Source organism: Mustela nigripes, chromosome 2 (assembly GCF_022355385.1).
Source record: "Mustela nigripes isolate SB6536 chromosome 2, MUSNIG.SB6536, whole genome shotgun sequence".
Taxonomy (NCBI): Eukaryota; Metazoa; Chordata; class Mammalia; order Carnivora; family Mustelidae; genus Mustela; species Mustela nigripes.
The window spans coordinates 218,458,238-218,477,611 of NC_081558.1; the positions used below are offsets into that span (position 1 = coordinate 218,458,238).

At 67.3% G+C, this 19,374-nt stretch overlaps 1 protein-coding gene across 5 annotated transcripts in view; it reads left to right on the forward strand.

Moving 5' to 3' along the window:
- COL18A1 (collagen type XVIII alpha 1 chain) overlaps positions 1 to 19,374 on the forward strand; it is an 80,184-nt gene that overhangs the window by 57,516 nt on the left and 3,294 nt on the right. For 4 of the 5 annotated variants that reach the window (XM_059392519.1, XM_059392515.1, XM_059392517.1 and 1 more), the window contains 30 exons: positions 1,729 to 1,799; positions 2,059 to 2,163; positions 2,485 to 2,511; positions 2,808 to 2,870; positions 2,953 to 3,039; positions 3,404 to 3,457; positions 3,571 to 3,729; positions 4,192 to 4,254; positions 4,942 to 4,968; positions 6,042 to 6,173; positions 6,634 to 6,696; positions 7,787 to 7,813; positions 8,604 to 8,639; positions 9,336 to 9,407; positions 9,775 to 9,810; positions 10,074 to 10,163; positions 10,821 to 10,850; positions 11,014 to 11,040; positions 11,292 to 11,354; positions 11,556 to 11,630; positions 12,355 to 12,381; positions 12,562 to 12,615; positions 12,873 to 12,947; positions 13,849 to 13,917; positions 14,408 to 14,450; positions 14,852 to 14,914; positions 17,737 to 17,780; positions 17,999 to 18,121; positions 18,683 to 18,836; positions 18,920 to 18,993. In XM_059392519.1, coding sequence (XP_059248502.1) covers positions 1,729 to 1,799; positions 2,059 to 2,163; positions 2,485 to 2,511; positions 2,808 to 2,870; positions 2,953 to 3,039; positions 3,404 to 3,457; positions 3,571 to 3,729; positions 4,192 to 4,254; positions 4,942 to 4,968; positions 6,042 to 6,173; positions 6,634 to 6,696; positions 7,787 to 7,813; positions 8,604 to 8,639; positions 9,336 to 9,407; positions 9,775 to 9,810; positions 10,074 to 10,163; positions 10,821 to 10,850; positions 11,014 to 11,040; positions 11,292 to 11,354; positions 11,556 to 11,630; positions 12,355 to 12,381; positions 12,562 to 12,615; positions 12,873 to 12,947; positions 13,849 to 13,917; positions 14,408 to 14,450; positions 14,852 to 14,914; positions 17,737 to 17,780; positions 17,999 to 18,121; positions 18,683 to 18,836; positions 18,920 to 18,993 — 2,033 coding nt within the window. The remainder of the gene's footprint in view (positions 1 to 1,728; positions 1,800 to 2,058; positions 2,164 to 2,484; positions 2,512 to 2,807; positions 2,871 to 2,952; positions 3,040 to 3,403; positions 3,458 to 3,570; positions 3,730 to 4,191; positions 4,255 to 4,941; positions 4,969 to 6,041; positions 6,174 to 6,633; positions 6,697 to 7,786; positions 7,814 to 8,603; positions 8,640 to 9,335; positions 9,408 to 9,774; positions 9,811 to 10,073; positions 10,164 to 10,820; positions 10,851 to 11,013; positions 11,041 to 11,291; positions 11,355 to 11,555; positions 11,631 to 12,354; positions 12,382 to 12,561; positions 12,616 to 12,872; positions 12,948 to 13,848; positions 13,918 to 14,407; positions 14,451 to 14,851; positions 14,915 to 17,736; positions 17,781 to 17,998; positions 18,122 to 18,682; positions 18,837 to 18,919; positions 18,994 to 19,374) is intronic. The other variant, XM_059392516.1, reaches the window with a different exon arrangement.

The window sequence follows — 19,374 nt, forward strand, 5'->3', positions numbered from 1 at the left end:
TCCCAGGCTTTGCATTTTCCTCTGCGACCTGCTTTGAGTTCAGTTTGGTATTTGGCATAAAGCACGGTTCTCAGCTCCCTTCCCGGGAACTCTGTGCCCTCCCCTGCCCTGTCTCCTGCTGAGCTGCGATGTTGCCCTGTTGGAAATCAGGTCCCCGTGTATGCGTCTGTCCCTAGACTCCCGTGCTGTTCCGTGAGTCCGTCTGGCCACACCGTCCTGATTCCCAGAGCTTTGTACTGTCTTGAGATGATGTCGCGTGATGTCCAGATTCGCTGTCTCTTTGGGAAGCTGCTCTGGTTTTTACGGCCTTAGCATTTCCTGTGCGTTTCAGACTCCGTTTGTCTTTTCTGCACGGACGGCCAGCGGGACCGTCGGCCGGAACGTCTCTGGCCCCGTGGCCGGTCCCGGAGGGGAACGGGCAGCCTGGCGGATCCGCGCCACCCAAACACGGTTTCTCTCCTTTGTTTTCCTTCAATGAGACGCTGCTGTTTCAACGCTCGCTGAGGCCGAGATCTTACATTTGCCTTTGATCGTGCCAGTGTTGGGCACACAGGCCGCAGAGGTTCGCACGCCGTGCCGTCTGCCACGGGAAGAGGCTGCCCTCCTGCGCCGACCGGCGCCCCGTGGGGGTCTGCAGTGGGCTATGTGTGACGGCCAGTCTGCGGGGCTCAGGGCCATCCAGGAGCACTGGCAGGGTGGTCAGGGGCTGTGGTCAAGGGCTCCAGCTGGCAACCCACACCGTGGAGTGTGGACACGGCTCAGATTCCTTCTGAACGCAGGACAGGGTCCTGCAGAGCTGTGCTGTGGGGGTGGAGGCGTGGGCACCTGTCCTTGGTTAGCTGCAGGGCCTCAGATCCCCTGTGGTCCCCACACGCTGCCTGCGAACCCGCCAGAGCACCCATCCCCCTCCCCCGCAGGGGAAGAATGTTCCTCCCAACCTCCCTCGACAAATGGGCCTGGGAGTGCGGACCCCAGTGGATGAAGGTTTGGGGGAGCAGCCTTAGTGCATCCCCCAGATTCCTTGTCAGTCACAAAGGGGAAGGTGCCCATCCTGAGCCTGTCTTGGCATCAGCAGGGCGAGCCGGCGGCTGGTGTCTCGGGGGCCGGTGCTCTGGGGTCTCTGGTCTGCCTGGTGTTGTTGCCCCGGAGCTCTGTGGAAACGTCTGCAGCTCCAGGCCCTCCTGAGGCAGGCCAGCGGCCCATCTGGCCGGACTTGGCCCACGGGCAGCTCATTTCCTGGGGTCCTGGCACGTCCCCCGTCCACCGTGCCCAGGAAGAAGCTGCAGAGGATGGCGTGGGGCCAGTGGAGGCGCTTTGGTCCGAGCTGTTCAGTCACCGTGTGTAACAGCACGAGACGTCCTGACGTGACCGCTTGGCGCAGGACGGCGTCCCCGAGCTCGGGGGGAGTGTGGCATCTAGAGGAAGGGCTGCGATGCACGCAGCAAGCGTTAGGGTTCGGCAAGGGAAGGAATAACGTGTGTGCACATGAGTGCAGGACAGTGCACGTGTGTGTGCGCACGTGTGCGAGCGTGTGCAAGTGTGCGCATGTGCACAGGAACTGTGTGTGCGGGGTGAGTGTGTGCGTGTGCACACGCGTCGATGTGTCGGGGACACAGCTGGGCTCCAGGCAGGCCGCGTCCCAGGACCGCAGGCAGCCTGGGTCGGGCCGTGAGCCCCACGTGCCGCCGGGCCGTGCTCCGGGTGTGACGGCCACCTCTGCTCCCCCAGCTCGGACCCTCCCCACCTTGGATCTGGTCACCGCAGGGAGCGTTTGGAGCCTCGGGGGCGGCCTGGAAGAGGTGAGGCCCCTTCCCTGACTGCGGTGGGCGGTGCTTCTAGCATGCACGGGGTTTCCGGCACAGCTGCTGGGGCCACACTGCGTCTTCCGTCCTTGTCCTGGGGCTGCACCCAGGGGCCCCTGTGGCCCTCGCAGTGCTAGGAGCGCGTGGCCGGCCCGGCTGGCGCCAGCACCCACTGTGTGTCCTGTGCATGTCTCCGGGACTGTGCAGGGTGTGGCCGTGGGCCCCTCAGCCTATGCCCTCGCTTCTTCACCCCCAGGGTCCTGCCGCGCGGAGCCCTGAGCCTGTTCCCGGGCCGCAGTGCCCTCCTGGCCCCCCAGGGCCACCAGGGAAGGATGGCATCCCTGGAAGAGACGGCGAGCCAGTGAGTCGACCTGCGCTGGGCCGGGCCGGGGTGATGGGCCGGGGCAGGAGGGGACAGCTAGGAGGGGTGTGGCCAGCCAGTAGGTCCCGGGAGGGCGACCTCGGGCTAGCCCTGACCTCGAGGCCACATCCTCCCTGTGCCAGGAGGCCGGGGGCGACCGCCGGCAGGGCCAGCCCACAGCGTGTGGGGAGGGAGGCTCTCCGGGTCCACCCCTGGCCCTTCCATGGGGCTTGGGGTGCGGGGCTCCAGGTCCGTGTTCAGATCGGTGTGGGGACACGGGGGGTCGCTGTCTGGGGCTCATGGTTCTCTCGCTCGTTCCAGGGGGATCCCGGTGAAGACGGGACACCGGTGAGTTGGCCCTTCCTGCAGAGCGGGCTGCATCTGTCACGTGGGTGTGAGACCGGCAGGCTTTGTGCCTGTGGCGCTCTCTCAACTCCGCTCAGCACAGAGATTTCAAAAATGAAGCCATTTTGAAAATTCAGCTTAATTTTTGTCAAGAAAATACAAGTCTAACTGTTGATTGAAAAATACAGTTACGTGTTCCTCCTCCGGCGGCTCCGCCCGGCTCAGCTGTCTGCCCGGCCGCCTGTCTGCGACAGCAAAGGGCCCGCTCCCTGACCGAGCTGCTGGTCTTTGTTTTCCAGGGCGACCCTGGGCCACAGGGCTTCCCCGGGACCCCGGGAGACGCGGGCCCCAAGGGCGAGAAGGTGAGGGTCAGGGCCCCCGGCTCCCCAGCCCTGATGGCAGCGAGGGCCATGCACCCTGACGTAACTGCTATCTTTTACCCAGGGGGACCCTGGGGTCGGGCCGAGAGGACCTCCAGGACCCCAAGGGCCTCCAGGGCCACCAGGACCCTCCTTCAGGCATGACAAGCTGGTGAGTTGCGGCTCTGGTCCCTTCCAGCACGGGCCCATCTGCAGCCCCAGGACGAGAGACCCTCTTCCCGGCTTGGCTCTGTAACACCTTCTTCAGACTCACCCACTTCCCAAGAGGGTGTCCAAGCCTGGGGGTCGGCCCCTGCCTTCTGGGCTGCGGGGAGTAGGGGTCCGTGGGGCCTGCCAGGCTGCGGCCCTTCCTGCTGTGGCTTCTCACTGCATCCTCCCGACTGTGGGCCGCGTGGGCAGGGCTCACGGGGAGTATCAGGCCAGGGCGAGCCCCTACCCACTGACCTCAGGCAAGGGGACGGCGGGCTGGGAGGGCCTGGGCTCCCGACGACATGTCTCTGGGCTCTCTCCCTCAGACCTTCATCGACATGGAGGGCTCCGGGTTCGGCGGAGACCTGGAGAGCCTCCGGGTGAGTGTCCCCAGGTTCTGCCGGCTCCATGGGCACGTGGATCCCGTGGGGGTGGGGGCCGTCCCTTGGCAGGGGCCGTGAGCCGTGACCACCCCGTGGTTCTCCATGTGCAGGGCCCCAGAGGCTACCCCGGCCCCCCAGGGCCCCCAGGCGTCCCAGGCCTGCCCGGAGAGCCAGGCCGCTTCGGGATGAACAGCTCAGACGTGCCAGGACCCGCCGGCCTCCCTGGTGTGCCCGGGCGGAACGGGCCCCCTGGGCTTCCTGGCACCCCGGTAAGGCCTGCCTCCTGCCCCTCCTGTCTTGTCCCCACCTGGGCTTGGCCTAGTCCTACCCCTGAGACCGCGGAAGGAGGGGCCTAGGCAGCCAGTGATGCCACACGTGGGACCACTGTGGTTGGTTGGGCCACGGGAACCAGGTGTGCGTCCTGGGGCATCTGCTCGGCAGCTCCCGACCCTGGCACGCCGCCCCGTGCGGTGACCACCCCCTCCCCCTCCCGTATTCGAGCAATTCCAACAAAAGCAGAGGAGAGGAAAGAAATGTAAAAACTGCGCCCGCTGTGTGCGGCCTGCGAGCCACGGGCAGGGTCTCTGGCGCGCTGCGATCTGGCCCTTCGGGGGAAAGTCCGAGGCCTGGCTTCCGAGGAGAGCCCACGCCCAGAGAGTCATCCACGAACCCATGAATCTTTCTCCGCGACTGAGTTCCGTCTGGCCCCACACTCTGCTTTTGTCCCCCAGGGACCGCCAGGCCCTCCAGGAAGAGACGGGGGACCGGGGAAGACAGGCCAGAAAGGCAGCCCCGTAAGTCTGGGGGCGTTGACCTGCGCGCAGGGGAAACACCACAAAGGCGGCCACACAGGGCAGGTGGCCTTACGCCAGCGTGCGGCCACCGTCCGCCATCTGTCAAAGCTGCCGGGGGTCTGCCAGTGGGGGCCGGCGGCCTCCGGAGTTGGCCGAGAACAACGCAAAAATTCAGGACGCCGGGCCTAGTGTTTCCTACGGAAACGAGCAGGCTAAGGGGGTTGGGGTTTTGAGTGAGACTGACACTTGATTTGGAAGTTCTGTCTCAGGTTTTAATTTTGGTTTGGGTTTCCAGGGTGGGGATGCCGGCCGTCTTCGGTGCGACCCTACTGTGAGCGCCCGGCAGCATGGGGCTGAGCAGGGGCGCGGTCTGTGACCCGCTGTGCTCGGGGCCCGCACCGTGGGGACAGCTGGGCTAGAGGGGCTCTCCCCCTGGGGCGGCCGCCATCACACCCCCTCCCCGTCGAGCCTCGTCCCGCCTGGAACGGGGTGGGGACGGCAGCCCCGCAGGTGTGCTGGGCCGGGGGCTCCCCCAGAGCGCGCGAGCCCGTCTCCCGGGCGCCGCGCAGGACGAGTCGGCTCAGTGTCGGTGACCTTGTGGGTCGGGATGGAATGAGCGAATCCGTTTGCTTCCCCCGCATCGGCTGTCATCTTCTGCTTCGAGTGATTGTCGTCTCTCTCCTGCAGGGCGACGCGGGCGCCCCGGGACCTAAGGTACGGATGAGCCGGCCGCTGTCGGCTGGGGGGGCGCTGGGAAAACAAACGGGAGAGGTCAGCGCGGGCGGGGACGCTCGAGCACAGACGTTAACACAGAAGCTTCCCGAAGGTGGGAGGTACCAGACGAGCTGGTCTGATGGGACCGGAAAGCAGGAAGAGTAAAACCAGGGAAGCAGAGTTCATGATTCTGCTGAGGTCGGCCCTCAGGTCAGGGGGTGCTATACGTCAGAACTCTGACTCTTTGTTAAACTGGCCTTAGGACGGCCCCTGCCCTGAGCCCAGCCCTCTGCAGGGGAGCCCCCTGCCTCGGCTCCCCACTCCCCTTCCCTGCTCGCACGCTGGGAGGCACCGGGCCCTTGGGACCCAGGCACCCTCAGAGGCATCCCAGCGGCTCCTGCACGCCCACCCCCCACCGCGTGCTCTGGGCCCCGAAGGCCCCCGCTGCGTCACTGCTTCGGGGCGCTGTCCCTCACCGGCCCGCCACGGCCCTCCGCACCCCTCCGCCCCGCGCCCCCCACGCCCCGACCTGGAGGGAGGGTCTCCGCGTGTGCGTCCGCGGGTGTCCCGGCCTCGCCTCGCTGTGTCCACTTCTCTGCGCAGCCGGTAGCTGGTGTCTTGCTCACGGTCAGGGTCAGGCGTCCGGTCGCGGGGCCCTGGCTCCTTCATTGCGATCGTTCGGGGACCCCGGCTCCTTCCGTCTGTACGTCCCGTGGGTCCCAGGGGTGCACATCGCTTCCACTCCCGTGACACCGGAGAGACCGAGGCGGTGTGGCCACGCCCAGACTGGCGGGGACGCGGGAGAGTCTGGCTGGGCGCCAGCGGGGTACCGGCTTCTGCCCGAGGCCTCCAGGCCGCCCTCCCGGTCGCCCGCGTGGTTTCGGTCGGCTCCCAGAGTCAGAGCAGGAACGGGGGCTGCCAGGTGTGCTCGTCCGACGTCTGCTCTCGGGTGGGCTCCTCGGGGGGGTTAGAGAGCACGCGAGGAAAGTGGGGGCCCCGGGGAGGCCTCAGCTTCTCAGGGCTCAGCCGGAAGTGGGAACATCTGGGAACATCCTGTCTCCCCACCTGTGCAGGGAGACAAGGGTGACCCCGGCCCCGCTGGCACTCCTGGGGAGAATGGCTTGGCAGGAGCCCCCGGACCAGCCGGACCACCAGGGCCCCCCGGTCCCCCCGGGCCACCAGGACCAGGACTCGCCGCAGGGCTTGTGAGTACCAGTGGCTGCCGCCCCCAGACACCCCCGGGCACCACACCCCGACTGGCGGTGTCTCCAGCCCCGTCCGAGCCCCGGGCGCAGGCTATTTATAGCCCTGCCTGACTCCCGACTGTGGCAGCGCCTAGACGGTGCCGCCCGGTGGACCCGTGGGCCGTGGGAAGGAGCCGCTGCCCGTTTCCTCGTGTGGTCCCTGCTCAGGGACCGTGTCTGGTACGCGCTGCGGGAAGGCTGCTCCGCAGGACGAGAGCGGAAACCAGACCCCGTCAGACAGCCCGGCCCCCGGCACGTGCGCAGGAGGGCTGCCCGGGCCCAGCGGGGTCCCTGCTTCTTCTCATCGGCCCTGAGCCCACCCCACTCAGCTACGGCCGAGTCTGTGCCAGTGTCTGGCTCGAGGAGGGGGCTGTTCCTGTAAGAGACCCCAGCCCAGGCGTCCCTCCTGTGCTCTCCGCAGGATGACATGGAAGGCTCCGGGGCACCCTTCTGGTCGACGGCTCAAGGAGCCAGCGGGCCTCAGGTACTGTCCTCGCGGGGATCACTCGGCTCTTGGGGAGGGGGCGTCCCTGGGCCCAGCCCCCGAGTGGCACCCAGCAAGGCCGCTGGCTCCTGGCACCATCCACATCGGGCCCTTAGGACAGGAGCGGACTCTGCGCGTGGGAAGGTGCCCCGGTGGTGCAGTGAGTGGATGGGGGGGGGGGGCACAGTCCGCCCTGAAAGACGGCTCTTTCCGGGTCCTCCGGCCTCTGTATGGCTCCGACTTGGGGACGTCATCAACTTTTGACCGGACTAGAATTTTCTCAGTGAACGTGGGCACGTTCCCGTGAAATCCCACCTCGTTCTGCTGTTAACATTTGTGCGGGTCGGGCCTGGGTTTCGCTGGAGCTGCTGGTGCCCTGGAAGGCCCAGGACTTAGCACAGGTGAGGGGCACCTGTGACCTGGGGGTGGGCAGTGCCTCGGTCATGGCCACGGAGTGCCTGAGGCCCTTCAGCCATGGACCCCACCTGGCGAGGGTGAGCCGCTGGCAACATTATGGAGAATCTCCTCTTGGCGGAAAGGAATCCCCTGGTGAGCTGTTTGCCCTTTAATTTGGTGTCTTTTACGTGACAGAAGCTCCTGGTCTTGGCTCAGTTAGCTGCCTGGGCCTCCCGTGGATGTGATCCAAGTGGTGACAGGTCATTCCTGCTGTGACCTGAGAGCAGAGGGACCCGCCGAGAGGCGGCCGCGAGGTCTCGGGGGCATGGGTCCTCGACCAGAGTACACAGATTCAGTGCCCTCGACCCTGGAGGGGTCAGCAGAGCTGTTTCATGACCGTGGAGGGCACGGAGACCTGGGGGTCACAGCAAAGCTGGGCAGCCCGTGCCTGGGGCAGGACCAAGGGTGGTGGCCCATCTGCTCGAAGGCGCTGACCCATCACTCCCATCAAACGGTGGCCATCACCCGTGGAGGGCACCAGGCTCACCCGCCCCGGTCTCCCGTGGGCTGCCTGAGAGGTCCAGCTGGTGCCCAGAACAGGCGTCGCTCCTGGGACTGCCCAGGGCTGCCCGCCCCTGTGGGAGGAAGCCCCTCCCTGCAGGACCTCAGGCTGCTTTCCTTCTCGGTCCCACAGGGTCCCGCCGGCCCGCCCGGGGTCAAGGTCAGTGAGCACACCCCTCCCTCCGCACTAGGGGAGTAGCAAGAGTTCACCCTGGGCGATCGGTGAACTACGGGAAGCCTTGACGGGACGGGACGGTCCTCACCACCCACCCCGAGCTTCCCTGTCGGGGGTGGGAGGCACCCTTCCAAAGCTGCGCGTCCCTGCCTTTGCACATCTGAGGGTGCTTGCCGACCTGGGGAGGTGAAGGAACCTGCCCCCCACACCTCCCAGACTCTGGGGCAGTGGCGTGAAAGCCCTGGGACCCTTCCCACCGCCCTGCTCTACTCTCTGCTCCCCACCAGCCCCCACCCCTCCCCACGGGGGGCCGGGGGGGGGATCCCTAGGAGGGCCCCCCACGGGTATGCCATGCCCCCCCAAACATACGGGTTTGAGGGCCTACGGGGGTCCAGTCTAGGATGTTCTGTAATGTTCCTCTGATGGATGTTGTTTTAGAAGGTTTTGCTTTGATTTGCCAAACTTTGGGATGTCTCAGAAGGTTGCGTTTTGGAAAGACAGTTTCTCGCTTTCTTAAAAATGGAGCCGCTCCTTAGAGCAAACAGACGGCCCAGCTTCCGGAATAGTCTAGAGCCGTGTGCGTTAGCTCACAGTGCCCGCACGGCTCCCCGCAGCCCCCGGGCCCCTCCGCTCTGGATGGGGCAGGCCTGAGGGGTCCGTGAGAGGCCCCCCGCGTCATGGGCCCTCCCTCCCGCCTGGAGGAAGGAGAGAGTCGACGCCGCCATGGGGCTGGGCTGCCGTGCTCCGCACTCACGGGCCCCTTCTCCCACTCTAGGGGGATCCCGGACTAACCGGACCGCCAGGCGCCAAGGTAAGGAAGAGCCTTTTCTCGGGTTCAGGAAGTCAGGGATCTTTACCAGCCCCAGTTGGAGCGGGGAGGGGCCCCATCGCCCCACCACCTGTCCCCTTGGAGCCAAGGGACTAAGGATGAGGTTTGCATGCAGTGACCTTCAAGGCCAGACCCAGGGTCATTCTTCCTCTGGTCCTTCCTTGTGTTGTCTGGCCTCAGCCTTCCTTCCTTAGAGTCCAGGATTGTCCCAAGGGCACCCACCCCCAGGGCAACTCCAAGAGCACCCCAGGATTATGACCCCCCCAGGTCACCCCTGTCCAGGACACCTGCCCCCTGACACCCCAGGACGTCCCTGCCCCAGGACACCTGCGCCCTGACATGCCAGGACACAACCCCCCCCCCCCCCCCCCCCCCCCCCCCCCCCCCCCCCCCCCCCCCCCCCCCCCCCGCCCCCCGCCCCCCCCCGCCCCCCAGGCAGGACAGGCTTCCTCCGCGCTCTCAGGTGTGACTCCTGGGAACCACACGAGCCTGTCCAACCCCGGTCCCTCCTCTTCTCGGCCCCTTGGGGCTCCTAAGCAGGACGCCGGGGGCCCATTGGGCTGAATCGCCCTCGGGGGTGTGAGCTGGTGACCTGCAGAAGCCCTGGCTTTCTCAGCCCGACCCCAGGGTTTGCTGGGGGGGTGGGCTGACATTCGTCTCTCCCTGTGTTGGATACAGGGAGAAGTTGGGGCTGACGGCCCTCCTGGGTTCCCCGGCCTCCCTGGCAGAGAGGGCACAGCTGGAGCCCAGGTGAGTGGCTCCCCAGGACAGCGATGGGGGGACCGTCCCCCGGGTGAGTGGCTCCCCAGGACAGCGATGGGGGGACCGTCCCCCGGGTGAGTGGCTTCCCAGGACAGCGATGGGGGTACCGTCCTGCAGGAGCTACTCTGATAAAGCCAGAGCCTCGATATGGTCTCTGGGGGTTCCTGACCACTTCTCTGTACCCCGAGGGGCGCAGACCCTGGGTCCATGGGCCGTGGGCTGGCCTGGCTCACCCCCTTCCCCAGGAAGGAAGAACTCTCCACACCTTCACTCAGCCCGTGCTGGGGCTCTGGGGTCTCCAGGGAGGGAGGTCCGGTGGGTCCGGTTCTGACCCGTTTCCTTTTCATCGCTGCAGGGACCCAAAGGAGAAAAAGGGACCCAGGGAGAGAAAGTGAGTTGGGGCTCAGGCTCCCCGGGCAGAGCAGGTGCATGCCCAGGCCTTGGGGCTGTCCCTGCCCCCTGCCACCTGCGTCGCCTCAGAGACTTGGGGCAAACCCCTCAAGTCTGGGGTCCTGGCTTGGAACCTGCCCTGCTGGGCTGGGAGGCTCTCAGGGCCCCGGCCCCAGGCACCTCCTCACACCCGGTGGGCATGCGGGTCCCGTCCAGAGACCCCCGCAAGCAATCTAAGTGCTGGACACAAGCTTTCTCTTCCAGGGCGAACCAGGGAGGGACGGAGTGGGACAGCCCGGCCTCCCCGGACCCCCCGGACCCCCGGGGCCTGTCGTCTACCTGTCGGAGCAGGATGTAAGGACGCTGAAGCCGCTTTCCGAGAGCCCTTTCCAAGGCCTGGCAGGGGCCGCCACTCTGCCCCCACACCCAGCACTGGCTACAGCCGGTGCAGCCCCAACCCGGACCCTGTGGGGGGACCTGTCGGCTCTCCCCACCCAGGGCAACCCCCAAAGACGCCAGGGTTTTCGGTCTGTCGGTTCTATTCAGAACCCGTGACTGTGTCTCATTCCGGTGATGCTTCTACATTATCTAAGAGGAGAAAAATACGGGGCTGTGTGTCCAGAGAGAAACGGAGGTTCTGTAGCAGAAGATCGAGGCGGAACAAGGCCTCTCCCACCAGGCCTTGCAGGGCCTCCCCGTCGGGGTCCCTGGCCCCGAGCCTGCCGACGCTGGCGGCTCTGCCCCAGCCCCAGGCCCAGTATGGAGGAGGGGGACTGGCCCCGGGCCCCAGGGTCTCCGGAAGGTTCTCCGGTGCGGGGCAGGCTCCCAGCACGTGGCTTCCCCTCTGATCCGTGGGACCTCGAGGCCAATGCCTGGAGGACGACCGAAGGCAGTTTTTCTTGCACGGCGTCTCTGTGCGGTTCTGTGGCTCCCGTAAGAGGAGTGGACTTTTGTCACACACACGTCTCTTCCTTCCTTCCTGGGTTCCGTGTTTCTCCGGCGTGTGGACAGAGAGTGCTGGCCGGCGTGCCTGGACCCGAGGTGCGTGTGCTGTCCTGGTGGGAACTGCGGCCCGCGTCCGTGTGCCGCCCTGCACCCCTCCGCACCCCCCACCCCCACCCCCGCCGCGCTGACCCATCCCCCGACCAGTGCTGACCCGCCTCGCACTCCGCCCCCTGCGCTGACCTGTCCCCCTCTTCCGCAGGGCCGGCCAGGGTTCGCGGGTTTTCCCGTAAGTGGACTCTCTCTCTGTCCTGCACCAGCCGGGGACCCCTGGCAAGCCCAGTGGTGGAGGGTGCCCGCAAAGCTGAGGAACCTTCTGGGTCCTGAGCAGAAGCCCCCCAGGACCAGAGTGGAGGCTTGGGGTGGGGTTCTCGGCAAGGTGTCACGGGCCATCCTCCGCCTGACTCCGGCCCGACCAGGAGGCAGCCGTGGTGGGCCAGGCTCTGCACGTGGCCTTCATTCCTGTCTGTGTCCCCACAGGGACCAGCTGGGCCGAAGGGAGATGTGGGCTCAAAAGGCCAGCAGGGCCTCCCGGGACCCAAGGTGAGAGGCCCCGGTGCCAGGGACCGCCCCCACCATGCCCCTGGAGGGGTGGACACATGACCTGTGGCCAGGAGCACGGGGGCTCCCCCACCCCAGAGCCCCGGCGGGGGAGGCCCCCACTCACCACACTCTGGGGCCTGGGGGTCAAGGACCCCCCCTTCCCCAGAGCCAGCCTCATGCCTGTCCCCCGCGCTGTTCCAGGGTGAGAAGGGCGAGCCCGGCCCGGTCTTCAGCCACGATGGCAGCATGCTGGCGCCCGGCCAGAAAGGGGCCAAGGTGAGTTGGGTCCCTGAGACCACCCACCTTCAACCAGGCCGGGGAGGGGCGTTGCCAGGGGCTGTGGAAGGGCCCGAGAGGGGCCAGTTCCTGCCTCCCCCTGAGAGCCGCTCCTGAGCAGGGTTCCAGGGACTTCCATAGCCTGGGCCCCTCCTGTCTGTCCCTCAGTCACAGCCGCACTGGGAAGGACCTCGAGGTCCTGCAGAGCCTGGCATGCCCAGCCTGGCCACCACCGGTCCTGATTCTCCCCTGCGTCGGCTGAGCCTACCCTGCAGACGGGCTGGCGACTCTCGGGAGGGTGGGGAGTGTCCAGCCCAGGCCTCGCCTGAGGGAGACGCCCTGCCCTGAGGCTGTGGCCGTCCCTCAGCGGCTGCCGCTGCCGTGGGCTCCCAGCCCTCCTCCTCAAGAGGCTCCGAGGGGGTGGAGGGGGCTGTGCGCCAGGTCCGCCACCCCCAGACAGGCTCTGAGGGTCTCGGGGGGGTAGCTGAGTCTGGATTTGGTGGCCGTGGAGGGCAGCCCTACAGGGACCCCAAAGGCCCTCTGGCTGTGGGACCTTGGACCTCCGGGCCCAGAGAACTCTGCGGCCCCCAGGTGGGCTCGTCCACGCCCAGAGCGGCTGCCTCTGCCGCATCCTGCCTCCCTGGTGTTGTCACAGCCCCGAGGGCGAGGCCGGGTTGGGGGGCGACCCGCTGCCGTCTGACGGTGCCTCTGGTTTTCCGTTCAGGGAGAGCCTGGCTTCCGAGGACCCCCGGTGAGTAGCCCCCCCCACCCCCAGCGAACACGCATGTCCGAGAACATGCAGGCCCCGAAGGCGCCGGTCACGGCCCGAGCAGACCAGCTATACCTGTCGAACGTCGGGGCAGGGGCCGGCAGGAGGCCACAGCCGGGGCTGGTCTCTGCTCACCTGGAGGGCGGCTGCTCCTTTCTGCAGGGTCCCTACGGGCGGCCGGGTCACAAGGGAGAGATTGGCTTCCCCGGGCGGCCGGTAAGGACCTGGGGATTCCATGCGGCATGTGGGCAGCGTGGGGGAGGGGAGAGGACCCCGGGCCCTCCCAGTGCCCTGCCCCGGGGACCGTCCCTGCATGAGGACATCTGTCTCCAGGACGAAGACCGCGACGCCCAGCTTATGGGTGGCTGGGACCGAGCGTCTGGCTCCCGGGGAGATCCTGGGTGGGAACCGAGAGCGGGCGAGGCCGGGTGGGAGGCAGCGCCTGCGGCCCCCAACCCCGTGCTCTGCCGCAGGGTCGCCCCGGGATGAACGGATTGAAGGGGGAGAAGGGGGAGCCGGGACACGCCAGCGTCGGCTTCGGTGTGAGGGTGAGTGTCCCCCGAGGAACGGCGTGTCTGGAACCCTGAGGGCCGCAGGGGGTTCCCTGCACTGTGACCCCGCTGGCACCAGGTCCCCACCGCGGACACAGGGTCCCCACACGCACGCACATGCCCGCCCACGCTGCCAGGCAGAGACCCCGCGTAGCTCTCAGAGGGCACGGCTGCTTCAAAACGCGCCCCCGCCCGTGGTGGCTTCCCTTCGCCCCACACGTGGCGTGACCCTCAGCACCTCCGTTGGCTTCTGAGCGGGGTTTTCTTCCGTAGTTCAGGTGTTTGTGATCGTCTCTGCCTGCAGATGCAGGACCCGCTCACGACCTCACGGCCAGGCGCCCAGCCAGCTACCTGGAGCCCTGGGTGACTTTGTTCCTGGAAGTCCGGCCCCAAGGCAGGGGTACGGGCGGGGTCACAGGGGTGACCACAGGCAGGCGGGGACGGCGCATCACCTCACCCATCCCTGGTCTCTCCTGACGCACATGGTCCAGGACACCGGCCACTTGCCGAAGAAGCCCTTGTCTCGGGCTGCCGGGCGACGCCGGCTCCTACATGCACGAGTAGCGAAAGTTCCTACCCAAGCTCGGCCTCCGGCGCGGGCCTCTGGGGCTGCCCCTTGAGCCTGGAAACACACGGACTCCGCCTTGGGGTGCACGCCCCCGTCCAGTCCTGTTGCCCTCTCCACGTGTCCCCAAGGGATGTTCTGAGAGAGGCCGCTCTGTGCCCAGGGACCCCCCCCAGCGGCAGAGCAGACCGGACGCTTCCTGATTCTGTGCTTTCCACGTTCAGTTTTCTGATTCCCCTGAGCCTTCTAGAAATGCTCCTGCCCACATCTGCCCCTCTGGCCCCTCCCGGGCCTGGCGGGAACGTGACTGACAGAGCTCTTCTCCCCGCGCAGGGTCCACCTGGTCCCCCAGGGCCTCCGGGGCCCCCAGGGCCTCCTGGGGTCCCCATCTATGACAGCAACGTGAGTTCCCCCGCTTACCGAGTTCTCCCCTCTCCCTCCTCACAGGCCCAACCGAGGCCCACCCCCAGGATGGTGTGGTTCGACCCCCAGGGAGGGCTGACCCCCAGGGAGGGTTCTAACAATTTCTGGCAGAGGGGTTGGCTGGTTGGGACCCAGGCCCACCTGCCTGGCAGGCCCCTCCCTGGGGCAGGAGGGCTGGGGAAGGGCAGGGGGGCTCCTGGATCTGGGAGCCTGGGGCTCCAGCCCCGGGGTCCTGGAGGGACACACACGCTGTTTTATGAGGTTCAGCCACATGAAGTGACCCGCAGGGCCAGATCCCATCACGAGCAGGGCTTCCGACCCCTAAGCCTGGTTTCTTCTCCCTTCTCCTCCCTGCCTGCCGGGAGCGTCCGTGGGTCCTCGAGGAGGGTGGGGCCTCTGGGTTCGGGGGGCCTGCGTGGGGGCCGGCTCCGCTCGTAGACTCCCTCCCTCACTGGCAGCCTCTCTGCAGGCCTTTACGGAGTCCGGCCGCCCTGGAGCCCCAGGATTGCCAGGTGAGGACGCCCGGGGTCTCAGGGGAGGGTGGGCGGTGGCCCCTTGCAGGACACGGAGCGCCCAGGGACACTCTGCTCCCGGGGCAGCAGGAAGTCTGGGCGTCTAATCCAGATCAGTCACAGCCGCCCGGCAGGGCCTCCTGGGTCCTCCCAGGCTGGCCTTCCAGGCACGTCAGGAGCAGACACAGCACGGCCTGCACTGGCTCCCGGCCCTGCCTGCGGTCCGTGGGCACACACCCGCAGGAGGGTGGGGTCCCCGGGGGCAGCCTCGGGGGGAGCTCTTGCCCTGAGGTGTCCCAGATCCAAGTGACGCAGCTGCCGGTGGTGCGGGGCCCGGTATGCTGGGCCGGAGGGCTTCGTCACACACACCATGACGGGTGCGGGCACCTCTGTCCCTCCAGGGCTCCAGGGGCCTTCTGGACCCAAGGGTGACAAAGGAGACGTGGGCCCTCCAGGACCACCAGGTGAGGGTGCTCTGGGTGGCCTTGGGCCAGGGAGGTCCCCCGACACCGCTGTGCCTGTGCTGACCCGGCTGCCCGCCTGCTGGAAGAAGCCCCTCCCGGGCTGGCGGGGCCGGACAGGACCTGTGGTGCTGGGTCTGGGTGCGGGGCACCGGGGTGGCCTGGCAGCAGGGCTGAGGGTCAGGGCTGGGCCCAGCGTGTTGGGGTCCCGGGATGGCGTGTGGGAGCCCTCATCGGGCGGACTGTTCCGGGGTTGGGGCGCGGTTGGGGGCGCGAGAACCCTCTGCCAGACTCTTCTCCTGAATGAAACCCAGAATAGCACCGTGAACGGCGGGAGCCGGCAGACCGGAAGCCAGAGCGCCGGGTCCCCAGCCCCAGGTGGTGCCGACTACAGGGTGGCCCGCCAGGACCTCCATGGAGGGGGCTGCAGCCCAGAGTGAGGGCAGGTCGGAGGGGAAACCCCAGGTTTCCCCCAAGGGCTGCTGGAGCTTGCAGAGACTAGGGCTTAATGAGGCTGAGCAGGAGAACAAAATGGCCAGAGCAGACCAGAACGCAAGAGGGAGGGCACATGGCGGGCGAGGCAGGCCCCGGGAGCCCAGCTGTGCCCAGACCCAGGCCACGGTGTTCCAGCAGGGGGAGGCGAGGGGCCTCCATTCTGGAAGGGAGAGCCGGACCCGAGGACTCTGCGCGGGACGGGCGAGGGAGCGAGCGGAGGGGAGGTCCACGCCGAGCCAGGGGGCAGGGCTGCGGGGGCGCGGGCACCGGCAGGAGAGCATGTGAAGGCGCCAAGGGTTTTCCCAGACTGCGGAGAGACTCCAGGAGTCCTTCACACGACCGTCACGACCAGACTCCTGGCGAGCAGAGAGACGCCAAAGAGGCTCCAGGAGGTGGAAAGGCCGCGAAACTGTGAGACGCCCCTCGGGGTCAAGAAGCAGCAGCCACGAGGCTGTGCCACGACCAGCCCTGGCAGGACCGTGGGGCCTTCTGGGAGACGGAGGTGACGCCGGCGGTACACGTCGCTGAGGGAAGAGACGCCGCCGGGAGCAGGGGGCCCTCGGCCACGCCAGACTCAAGCCGGGCCGCGCCTTCCCGGCTCAGGGACGAGCGGAGAGCGCAGCAGGAGCGCGTCGCCGAAGCGGACACGCGGGAAGCCCGCCCCGGGGACACCTGCACCCGGGAGAAGGCCGGAGAGGAGGGAGAAGGAACAGAGCGACGGGCTCCTAGAAGGAGGCGGGAGGAGCAGGCGGAAGGTGAAAGCAGTCGCTGCACCGACCGTGAGGACGGCGGCTACGGCAGTCACAGGACAAACCGGCGGCCGGTGCGAACCAGACCACACGCCGCTCGGCCGAGACACTCGGCAGCGAGGACACGCCTGCGGACCACGGGAGGACGGGGAGGCCCGTGTGCACCTCTGTGCGCTCGTGTGTGCGTGTACAGCTGCGAGTGCCTGTGTGTGCGCGAGTCTGCCTGTGTGTGCGCGAGTCTGCCTGTGTGTGCGCGTGCCAAGTGCCTCTGTGTGCATGTGCATGCGCCCGCATGTGTGCATCGATATGTGTGTGCGCACTAGCGCCCGCACGTACAATCGCATTGTGTGTGTGTGTGTGTGAGAGAGAGAGAGAAAGAGGTTGTGCGGGTCTATCTTGAGGCAGGAAACGTTGCCAGAAATTCTAAGAAACTGTTCACGTCGATAAAGGGGGACGCCCCCTAGGAAAACACAGCAATCCCAGATTTCTGGGCCCGGCAACACGCCTTCGCGAAGTCAAGAGCAGGTCTGGGTGGGACAGCAGTCATCACGGGGGGTGTGGGGCTCCTGGCGAGCGATGGGACCGCGCACGGAAGAGCAGCTTGGGCGGGAGATGGAGCGGCTGACGGCAGGTTACCGCTGGGCAGGTCCCCGCCCGGCGACCACAGGGTCCTCTGGGGCCCAGTCTGCACCCCACGTGCCCACGTGGGGCACGAGCGAGCCGGAAGCCCCCATTGGGGCCGCACATTCCAGATGCGCAGAAAGCACACGGGCGCAGACACACTGGAATGGAAGGCGGTGAGGGGCTCCCTGCCCTCATCTGTGGCCACCGTGGGCCCCGGGGCAGCAGGACCCCAGAGGGCCTCCCACCCAAGGGGGCCCCACCCTGGCCCCAGCCCCCAGGGTTCACCCAGCCGCTGTGTCTCAATGGCTCAGGACGTCACAGCCCCACACGGCACCGGTGTCTCAGCCCCGGCTCTAGAAGTCTGAGGACAGGAGCAAAGTGACCTTGGGGAAGAGCTGAGACCAGAAGATGCAGATCAGGCCGAGGAGAAGACCCTGGTGCTGGCGTGCCCCCTACCAGACGGAGCGCAGAAGGGCCGCGGGCGGGGGGAGCCTGCAGGGCCGCCCTCCTGGGGGGTGCCGGGCCTCTGACCCTCTGACCTCTGGCCCTGGCCACCAAGTGGGCCCCAGCTCGGCGGGAAGCAGGGGAGCGGAATCTCTGCTGCGTGATTTTAGAAAAGAAGGAATATAACTGCCATTTTTACAGAAAACCCTGTTTGAACATCGACCATCTGAAAAGACGTGCAGATAAAGCCTTAAATTGGTCGATTTACTGCCGTCAGGAGGAGACTTTACAAAAATCAACGACCTCTTGTAAACAAAAAGAAATTCTAAAAACGTGTCATTTGGAGAACGGGGTCAGGACGGTGGCTCCCACGAGGGGGGTTCTGGGCAGGGGTTCCGGGCACCAGGCCAAGCCGCCAGGAATCCCCCAGAAACAGAAATTCTAAAGGCGAGGAAGGAAGACGCAGGTGGGGGCGGCGCTGCCGAGGGGCTCACCGAGGCTTCTCTCCTGCAGGGCAGTTCCCGTTGGACCTCCTCCCGCTGGAGGCTGAAATGAAGGTGGGTGACACCTGCCCGCCCCCCCGCGCCTCGCGTTCCGCAGGGTTCGGGCAGTGCAGGGACCCGTCCGTCAGACCTGGGTCTGACGTCAGAACCCAGACCCGGGCTCCGGAAGCTTCTGCTGCCTCACCTCGCTCACGCCAGCCTCCTGGGGTCAGCCCTGCCCCCACGCCGGTGGTGGCAGCCGGGCCGTCTCAGACCAGCGTTTCCATCCACAGGGGGAGAAGGGGGACCGAGGGGACCCTGGGCCGAAGGGCGAACGGGGTGAGCCCGGGGGTGGTGGATTCTTCGGCTCAAGTGTGCCCGGCCCCCCCGGCCCGCCAGGCTACCCTGGGATCCCGGTAAGTCTGGGCTCCCCGGGCCCGTGCCGGCGTTCAGGGCCCCGGGGTCCTGGGCCGGAGCTGCGGCAGGTGCCGCTCGGCCATGAACGCCCGCGAGGCCCGCAGGCTGTGCCCGCCAGCTCTCCCCTCCAGTTCTCATCCCCACTCTCGGGGTGGGGGGGCGGGGCCTGGGCGCACCTCCCGCCAGCCGGGGGGCAGGGGCACGAGGGACCCTCACCCAGGCCTTCACGCCTGCTCTCCCGCTGGCACTGATCTTTCCTGTGGGACCATCCGCCCTAAAAGGCTCCAGGGAGCCCAGACCACAGCTTCTGCCCGGGGGACGGATGGGGAAGGAAGGCTGTAGGGGGCTGCCTCTCCGTCTGTCTTCTGAGATCTCGTCCCCGTGGAGGACGCGGTGTGGGAAGCCAGGTTTCCCAGGCCCTGTGGCACGGGAAGGGAGGAGGCGGGGAGGGAGGCAGGGGTGCTCCGAGCTGCTCCCTGCAGGACCTCTTGGAAAATGCAGCCCCGCCCCTCAGGCTTTCCTGCCTCCTGTTTTGTTGACCCCCCCACCCCCCCAACTAGGGTCCCAAGGGAGAGAGCATTCGGGGCCAGCCTGGCCCACCTGGACCTCAGGGACCCCCTGGCATCGGCCACGAGGGGCGTCAGGGACCCCCTGGGCCCCCTGGACCCCCGGGCCCCCCAGGGCCCCCTTCCTTTCCTGGCCCTTACCGGCAAAGTAAGTCTGGCAGGGGATGGGGGCCTGGGCTCCCACCGGTCCAGCCGGGGCCACGAGCTCCATCTCTGGTTTCTCTCCTACAGCCATCAGCGTTCCCGGCCCCCCGGGCCCACCTGGGCCCCCCGGGCCCCCTGGAACCATGGGCACGTCCTCCGGGGTAAGGGTCCTCTCAGTGTCTGGTCAGATGCTCCCCGCCCCAGCCTGTCCGGCCACCCTTCCCTTTGACGACTGTGGGTGGGCTTTCAGAGGCCCCCAGTGCTGGGCCCAGGTTTGTCCCCATGGCAAAGGCACCACAGCCTCTAGACGTGGTTTCCGAAGCAGAAGCGGGAGCCTAGGGGCAGCAGGGCACTCGGGGGTCCAGCCGGGAAGAGGCCCCTGGAAGCCCCTGGAGAGCTCATGGGGAGCGTGAGGACTCGGGGTCCAGCCCTCCCCGCGGGGGGCCTCCCCGGCCCACAGCGCCTTCTCAGGGACCAGCCTCGGGGAGAAAGGGAGGCACGTGAGCCTGCGGGATGGCCCCCACCCCCACGAGTGCAGATGC